We start from the raw sequence: 9529 nt of genomic DNA on the forward strand, positions 1-9529 counted from the left end.
CAACCTTGAAATTCAAAGGCTATATGTTTGCCATTATCAAAAGCATAACCATCCAACCAGTATTTACCAACCTTTTTTTCACCACCTTGTAAGGCGTGTTGTATAGCAATCCCCTCTTTGTGAGCAATGTACATCAACCATTGTATAGCCGGTGTTGAGAAACGTTTATGTTTCGTATTGTAATTGTCAGGGGGTAAGATTGCAATACAGTTTTCGGGTAAAAACTTTAGCCTGTACATTGCCATACACACAGAGGCTAAGGTGGTGTACTCAAAAGGGTCGATTGTGTAGGTATTTACCTCCGGCTCATCATTCGAATTATATTTAGTGACGGTTATATTTGTTATGTTTATAATGTTTTCTCTATAGCAGGCACAAGCCTCCTTCAGAATTTTAACATCCTGAATGCAGTATTTTTTATTTTTTATTGAAAATCGAATTTATTGTAGCGGTTTTGCTCATACCAAGTAATGAATTCAGCCTTCTCATCAGGCATCATATAATCAGCCCCGTAAAATTCTATGGATGGCATGGCCCCTATATAGCCCTGATTTTCAGCCGTGTTAAAATAATGTGGAAAGAAGCCTTTACTTCCACTCTGTACACCTAATGCTGCAGGTAATTTGCTAAGTCTCATGGGTAGGAAATTTAAAGAATCTATAAATCTAATACCCAAGTCAGCCACTGTAACGCACAATAATTTACCACCTTGAGATAGTAGTTCTATTTGAATACCCTTTTTTTAACAATTGTTTAACCACAAAGTATGAGTCATACCGACCGCCATTATGGGCTATGAACGTGTAGCCGCTAAATTTTTTTCCATGAACGTAATGACAAAATCATTTAGACACTTAGAACCCTGAAATTCCCAATGTTCTTCACCGTTCAATGTTAAGGCATATATATAATTTGGGATGTGCACGCCTGTCTCTTGCATACACTCAAAATCATAAAATATATATTTATCAGAAGGATCATTCTCAGGTTTGATACGTCTCAGATAGCAAATATGGCCATCATAAGTTTCAATGTTCTCATTACATATCCGACATTTGAGACCATCACATTTAGTGTGGTTGGCGGCAACAACTAAACGCCCACATGAATCACAATAAATTTTAGATCGACACTGTAATTTGCCCGATCGAGCAAGCATCTTGTGATGGTTTTAAACACTCATTAGAGCGACAAAAAACACGACAGCTGGGGCATCTAGAAATTTCAGAAGGTGTCTCACCACATTCACGCCTGAGACACGCTCTACAAAAATAACGGCAGGTATGTTCATTTTTGTGGGTAAACGGGGTGTGACAGTAAACACAGAAGTATGGGTATCCTAGAAAAGAATTAATTTTTTTGATACCATAATAATGCTGGCCTTCATGATATATAAATACGACCTTTTCTTTACAAGGTTCAGGGGTCTGGAAAACATGCCATGAACCTTGATTGTGGTAATACACCTTAATAGTAATGTTAAGGTGTTTCTCCAAAGCAGGTATATCACTAAAACTTACTAAGTGATCATCAGGGATACCCAATGATTTATGTATATCACGGGCCTTTTCCAGCATTACACTATCGGGTGTGTCTTGCTCTGCTAAAACAGCACAGATACTACCAGCTAGGCATAAATTGTTGTCATCATTATTTAAATCAAATAACCAACGCCGTTTCGTGGCTATAATACGACTATAGGGTGTCGACCTAATGCGCCGTCTAGCTAATACACCCCCTTCTCTGTTTTTCACTACAGTTACAACAAGTCTTAAAGATCCATTCCCAATAAGATCAGCATTACTCTGCAACAAATTTGCTATATCATTTAAAAAGGACTCAGCATTTAAGCTGGCTTAGATCTTTTGATTGAATACAGTGGTTTGTTGAGGCCGTCACCATCCAATCGTAACTGAACCAAATCATTATGACCTATGTCAGGCATCATTTCGTTTAATAAACCTTGGATAGCCCCCTGTACAGACTGAACAGCATCCTTAAATGATGATACTTTATCTATATTTACAAATCTAAAGTGGTTAGAATATTCAGCGGAATTAAATTTAGGATGTTGCTTACGATATTTATTTATAGGTTCCAAAAATATGTGTTCTGTACCGTCATTATGGTTGTTTGATGTTTCAGCCTGTACAGGTCTTTTATTATTTGAGTTATGGTTAGTGTTTTGGTGTACAGTATGTGAGGTGGACAAATATGACTGGGTATTTCATCGGCAATAATGTTCGATGTCTCAATAGGGATTGGCATGTCCGTATCAATACAGGTTGTAGCTGTGGTTATTGTATGGCCTGTAACACTCTGATGAGCTACGCAACGCGGTTTTTTAGTCCGCATTGCGTGCTTTTTTGATGATAAAATCTTTATAGCTTTTTTTACAGCTTTAGTCCGCTGATTTACATTGGGTCTAAGATGTGATCTACTGACTCGTTTATTTTTTAAACCCTGACCAGTCATAAGTCTCAGACCTCTACGGAAAAACTTGCTTGATATAAATGTTTTTAAGACCTAAAGCCGCAGTAGCCTTCATTTTTTCATCAGTCAGTGTCTCTAAACGTTGAAATTCATCCAACACAGTATCGGTAACAGATCTTAAATCATACCAGAATCTACACTGTTTTAAAAGCCACAGTAGTAAATCTCTAGCATGATCAGTGGGCACAGGGTTACATGCACTGGTACTAAGATCTAAATTTGAAACCGTGTCATGAGGAAGCAGTTGCAGACCACGACCAAATATTTTGTTTGTAATATAAAGTTTATTGCTAAGTGGGATGCCTTTGGTTAATATTTCATCTTTACATGATGACCCCAATAAAATAGAAATTTCTGTTATAGCAGTCTGAACTTCTTCTCTTAGTTTATACCAGAAATCAGTTTCACATGTATACCATGTGTACCAGTTATCCGATCTGTTATCATACTTATGACTGTTAGATGATTTGGTCGTTATTGAGTCCCTAGAGTCTTTAGTAGGTGTTACAACACTAGCCGATCTGTGTTTTTTAGACCAGACATTCAATGTTTTACGCCCTAAAGGCCGTTTTACTCTAGGAAAACTGTTATTACTTTGTTGCACAGGACACTGATGTGTTGGTTTTATGTTTGCTGACTCACCAGATACAGAATCATCGATATTCAGAGGAGTTATTCTGTTGCACTGATTCGTAGGATCTACATTTAACGGAGACAGTATCTCGATTTCATCAATATGTTCAGCTGGCTGCTGAGTGGGTGACTGAATTGATGCTGCAAATAAATAAATAAATTAATTAATTAAATTAATTAAAAAAAAAAAAATGCATGAAGCATTAAACATATGTCTTATATCTGTTATATGAACACATTCTAAATATTGTTTCTACGTACCAGTGTCTTGAGGATCTAGGAGTTGTGTTGTAGATACTTTAGTTCTTTCAACATAGGTTCTAACATCGGCTGAACTAGTTGTGGTTACTTGAATGGTACTGTTGTTTTTTGAATCCTGTAATTTTGCAGCACGCCTTTTTGTTAATGATAACTTTGAAACTGCAGTAAAAATACATAATAAAATTACAATACATTAGAATTATTGTGATTTAGGTATATACTTTTTTAAAATATATACATATATATATAAAACTAACCAAATGCTGGCTTGGTACATTTACTAGCTTCTAAAGTCGTGTTATCATTGATCAACGAATCAAAAGAGTTATGCACATCAGCCGTTACACGAAACACGTTTTTACAGCTGCTTTCTGTTGTGTCTATAACGATAATGATAAAATTTACACACAAAGTAAGAACATCAACCATGATTTTACAAATATACAAAGTAATTTTAGCATTATAACTTAAACATTCAAAAAAAAATGAATAAATACAGCAAACAAAACATCTAAGTTAAAATTAAATTAAAATCACTAGTTCTGTAAACTCTACATATAATGAAATATACACTTATATAGTAGTACAGTGCCAACGAACGTAAGAACTAATTAAACCGTAACCATGATTTTACAAATGTACAAAGTGAGCTTAGTATTATAACTTGAACAATCAATCAAATGAATAATTACAAGAAACAACATTTGTATCTATTTAACGTTAAAAATAAGTAAAAATCAATAGTTCTGTAAAATATATATATAATGAAATATACACTTACATAGCTGTACATCACCAATGAGCTGATCACCTCGATTATGATCCAACTTCTGAACTGTGCGAGTCTGTAGCAACACAGTAATTTAAATTATTTGTGACGTAAAATAAAACGTAATTTCCAGCTCCAATAAGGTTACTATTGATCTTAACATTTATACTTTACAGATCTACATTATACACATAAAAATAAAACAAATCCAAATAATATATAAAAACCATACTTTACCTTTGACATATCGTAAACTTCTTTTCTAGACTCCATCACAAGTGTAATGTCTTCCTGTTACTGTATATGTACTGTATCCATTCCACAACTGCCATTTATATATATGACTACTATCTCAAACAACCTTAGCTACAATTACAGATGGTGATCGATTCCCAGCATTGAAAAAGCTGTACTGGTGGCCTGTGTTTAGTCAGCTGTCACTTATTTGTAAACCTGAAATGCCCTTCACAAATATTAGTTACATTTAGACACAGTCTATTGTCATTATTAACTAAATTCGACCTTAGTCATGAAACTGGCTTGTTGACCTGTGTTTAGCCAGTTGTCACCTATTTGTATACCTGGAATGTCCTTCACATTTATTAGCTACATTTACACACAATCCTTTGTCCTTATTCATTAAATTAGCCCTTAGTCACGAAACGGTCTTGGTGACCTGTGTTTAGCCCGTTATCACTTATTTGAACAGCTGTAATACCAATCGGCTATTATCGAAATAATACGTAGGAGTCGTAAATTCTATTTTAAAAATGTGACATTTATTTATATATATTTATAACAGCTAGCAGTATACAAAGTTCAACGTTTTTTTGGTTTTTTTAAAATTGTAAAATACACGATATTAAAATACACAACAAGCCCGTTTATATAAATGTGTACTAGTGAATACAGTATTTGGTACATTTCTGTATATTTTTACAGTGTATATTTCTAATTCTTAAGCTACGCATGTGTTTCCATACAAATCTGGAAACCAAATGATCATTTAGTTTTAAATCTTCAGTGAAGTAGTTCAATACATTTTTAAATGTCAAACCACTACAAATTTGATGAATAAAAAAAATACAAAATTCCCCACACACAGATGATAGAGTACTTTGTAACTGATCATTATGATAAATAATTTGATCAGCATTTTTGTTAATGAAATGTAAAATTTCAACAGGGTAAAACCCACTCATAGGCGATATTCCAAATGAATCAAAAAATAGGACACGTCTTTTACTATCGATGAAAACGGCTAACCAATGTTCACCAGGTAGTCTAGAATTATGAGTGTTTATAATATACGCAGCCGGTAAGTGTTCCAATTTACGAACAGGTAAGAGATCACACGGGAAAACTCCAACGAATACATGGCGTGTGCAGGGGTCGGATCTTAGAATGCGTGTAATCTCCAGGGTATTCATTTTTGTTTTTACTTATAGAAAATCATACAGTACTTCACGTCTCTGATTTATCTCAATAATGTTGTCAAACACCCCATATACAATCATATTTACAGTTCTGTCCAGTGCTCTTGAAAATCTTATTTCAGATCTTAGATTACCACTACGTATCAATGAAAAATGACAACCACGTTCTTGATCCGGAGTTAAATCAAAGCCGAATAATGTATATCCTCCAAGAAACGATTCACGGTCTATTACAAAACCAGAATCAATGTTCTTTTTTCCCGCAATTTGTACAAGAGCCATGTACTCTCTGATGGCGTTTCCATTTTCAAAAACAGGTTGAAAAGCTTTGCTGGGAATTTGGGTTCCGTCGCTGTATAGGGCAATGAAATTTATGTTGTTATGATGGAAGCATAACGGATTTAAATCTAGCTAGCCGGAAAATGTGTCATTTTCGATAAAACCTATGATAACCAGCTTCGGAAGCTGCCCCAAAAAGAGGTTTTCTTGGTTGCAAACACGACTGCCTGCCGGTATGCTGAATACTTTCATACTGACACGATCAATGACATACTTAGCATTACTGGTAAGAAGGCCCTGGGCGTGACCTATACGCACAGCGGGTGATACCTGTACTCTTTTAACAAAAAGTGACGCGTTAAGTATTTGAACCTTGAATGGCTCGGCTTCGGCAGACATTAAGCAAAATTGGTCCTTATTCCTGGTAAGTTTTATTTTCAAGTCTAAACCGCTTAATAATAATTTATCCTGATAGAACAAGTCTGTGTGTAGTGGACCTTGCAATTCAAAGATCCGCCCACGTTTAGTTAGGCGCGCACGTTTTGTGAAACCTTCGTTATCACCCCCTAGAACACGCGTATGATGATGTCCGGCTGTATCCTTGTAAAACATTCCGGCAGTGAATTGTGATGATAATGCATCAGAACTATAATTCAGAATAGTTTTGATGTAAGCCCTGTAGGCATACAAATTATTAGATTGCGTTATGAGTCTATCACCCAGTGTAACATCTAACTGGTTAAATAAGGTTGCAATAGGATAATTGATGAGGCTCACACGGGCTCCATCAGCGGGTGCTGTGTTGTCGCTTTTTAGTATTCTCCATGTAACATAGAGTAAGGTATTGTTGAGATCCAGGTAATGTTCACCGCTACCAGCTATATAGAATTCCAATGGAGCTGTATCGTTGATGGCGGATAACGGTTGTACTTCCACATACATGCTCTTTTCTACACTTGTTTGGGTAGGCTGTATTTCAAAAAGGTCCAATTCCGACTTTACACATTCGACTGATGATGAGTGGATAAATGCCATGATTTTTCCGGATGTCGATACTTGCTAAAATATATCGTTTTTGTCTCTGGCACCGCCGCGTTGCTTCTTTTTCTTTCTGTCTTTACTCTTATTGTTTAGACGTTGAAGCGTCCAAGGCGGATGTAGCGTAATCCTCTTCCGTTTTTTATTGGGGGCGTTTTTGCTTATGTAGACTAGACCCGAGCCATCCTGGCCGTCACCGGTAATTTTATTCATCATGGCGGTGGAAAATTTACCTACAACATCTTTAGCTATATTTTTTGCTGCTGTTTTTACATGTGGCTTTACAAAGTCTATACCGCATTTCAGTAGCGGAACAGCGCGGCGAAAAAGAGCTCTAAATACACCGGCCAATCCAGCTCCATGTTGGTACGCACCCCCGTGGAAACCAGAAATTCCTTGACCAGCTTGCGCTTTATAATAAGCGCTGTAAATGTTTGGCTCCCCATAGTTTTTTATAGCCACCATAGTATATTAATAGATGCCTCCACGCCGCGGACGAAAGTGTAGTTTCACTATGGCTTTCCCGTATTTAAATGACACGTTTCTGTTCTGATCATTCTTTATCTCTATTGTGATGTTGTCGAAATGATGCTTACTGACAGGAATGTAATCCGGCTTTATAAACTGCTGCGTAATAATTTCATTGTTGATACCTAATATTGGTACGGTTCGAAGCAACGTTGTATAGAAATCACCAATCCGCTGGGGTCTGATAATGTCTGAGTATACAAATAACATGTAAAATCCCGCTTTTATATCCGCACATACTCGACCATTGATGCTGTTATTAAAATGGTTAGAATCAATACCTAAAATAGCAGTTAATTTATTACTAGCCAAGAATGTGTGTGTCCCTTTTACAGATACTAATCGTTCTAACTCATCGTATCGTAGCTTTACATCGTACGTTGGTGCTTTTAAAGTTTCAATTTTATCATTTATAGCCTTTATCAGGTCTCTTACAGTGCTGTACAATCCAGGCTTTATATTTAGTTCTTTCAGGGGTCCTCCAGGAATTCCTACATATATGAGTCCTTCATCAGATTCAATATTGTTGAATGTATGAGGATATTGTATTTCGGTCATTCCAACTTCCCACTCGCCTTTGAGCATAACGGGTTTAGATAATTGCACAGTGTAGCTGGATATTTCATTTTGAGGGTATGTGTTAAGCGACGCATTACTGGGTAGTGTTATATAAAAATCGCTTTCCTCCATTATCACTGAAATTTAAAAAGAGGTTAGTTGTTGCTTTTTGATCCAACTATTGAACTTTGCCGGATAGCCTAACCATTTAACGTAGTAAAGAATCTGTCCTCTGACAACTTTCTGTTTCAGTACCTTTTCAATTCTGTATACACGATTGTAATTTTCAGGTATCTTCTGTATTTCTTCAACATAGAATGTGCCTTCAATTGGTTCCTCGTATATATCCTTTAACTTTTAGACTGGCCTCACGCCTCTAGTGTTCACCGCGGTAATGATGAAAATCTCATCTGTAAAGCTCTGTTCATAACCTTTACTAAAGACGTCTTTGTATTTTGAAATCCTCACGTGATCACCGAGTTTAAAGGTTGGTTTAATTTTTTTAGATTTAAAGTAACCTGCATATATATTTTTCCAGACCGTGAGTGAGTTTGCATTTGTTACATAAACAGGCCTGATGCGTGTTGTTCGATGGACAGTGTGGTTATAACTATAAACTATGTCCTTTAATACGTCTATATAACGATATGTATTGTTTTTGGTAAAATAGCGCCACATTTTAGATTTTAATGTCCTATTAAATCTCTCCACAATTGCCGCTTTTACATTATTGTTAGTCACAAAGTGGTGTATAGCCTGTTTTTTAAATAATGCTTTTACATTCTTATTTAAAAACTCTTTACCACGATCAGTCTGTAGTTTGCAAGGTTTACGTCCACTGCTAAATATAGTCTCAAAAGCGTTTGTAACACTTTTGCCTGTTTTATCATACAGACTAAAGACCCAGGCATATTTTGACAACACATCTATGACTGTAAGTATGTATTTAACCCCGTTGTTGTATTTTGCAAAATCCGTCATTGAGACCAAGTCTGCCTGCCATTGTGCGTCTATATCTGAAACACAAATTCTATTTCTTTCGAAATTCTTACGTACTGGTTTGTGTAGCGTGTACGCATCCTGAGTGACCAACCACTGCCTTACAGTATTTTGTTTTATGCCTTTATTTTTAACACTCTGATACAAGTTTTGAACACCACCAAAACTGCCTGTATTTTGAGGCGTATAGTATGCTTTTTTTAACACATCTTTAATGTTTTTCGATAATGACGCCATTTCTATTGTGAAAGACAATGTTTTAAAATGTATCAAGCATTTAGATTAAATGCATAATGAACCTGAAAGCTCATTCCCCTTTTAGATCAGCAGTAGTCCGTGATTGCCTGACAACCCTGTTACATAATGAATTATGCATTTCAAAAAGGTTCACACTGTTTTGGAGGTCTATAAACAATCCTTGATTTTTTCAGTTTCGCTGTTGCAGAGCAATCCTATCGTCTTGTGCAGTTCAAAAAAGTTCACATGTGAATTGTAATAGTTTTGGAGGAATAAGAACAGTCCTTGTTTTTTTTTC

The 9529-nt window shown here is 35.9% G+C and overlaps 1 protein-coding gene across 1 annotated transcript; it reads right to left on the reverse strand.

Moving 5' to 3' along the window:
- Positions 1-2488: 2488 nt before the first annotated feature.
- On the reverse strand, positions 2489-4825 carry LOC108706139. Its single transcript, XM_041585545.1, has 5 exons — positions 4394-4825; positions 4169-4232; positions 3645-3767; positions 3388-3546; positions 2489-3267 (listed from the first exon to the last, which is right to left on the reverse strand). Exons 1-5 carry the CDS (start codon positions 4427-4429, stop codon positions 2489-2491), a joined length of 1161 nt encoding a protein of 386 aa, XP_041441479.1. The 5' UTR covers positions 4430-4825.
- Between the last annotated feature and the right edge of the window lie 4704 nt (positions 4826-9529).

This window comes from Xenopus laevis, chromosome 3L (genome assembly GCF_017654675.1).
Source record: "Xenopus laevis strain J_2021 chromosome 3L, Xenopus_laevis_v10.1, whole genome shotgun sequence".
Taxonomy (NCBI): domain Eukaryota; kingdom Metazoa; phylum Chordata; class Amphibia; order Anura; family Pipidae; genus Xenopus; species Xenopus laevis.

Coding starts and splice junctions, on each gene's coding strand:
- LOC108706139 (XM_041585545.1), bottom strand. CDS start 4,429: ATGGAGTCTAGAAAAGAAGTTTACGATATGTCAAAG. Junction 4,233..4,393: donor AAGTTTACGATATGTCAAAG/GTAAAGTATGGT, acceptor GTGTTGCTACAG/ACTCGCACAGTTCAGAAGTT. Junction 3,768..4,168: donor CATTGGTGATGTACAGCTAT/GTAAGTGTATAT, acceptor TTATCGTTATAG/ACACAACAGAAAGCAGCTGT.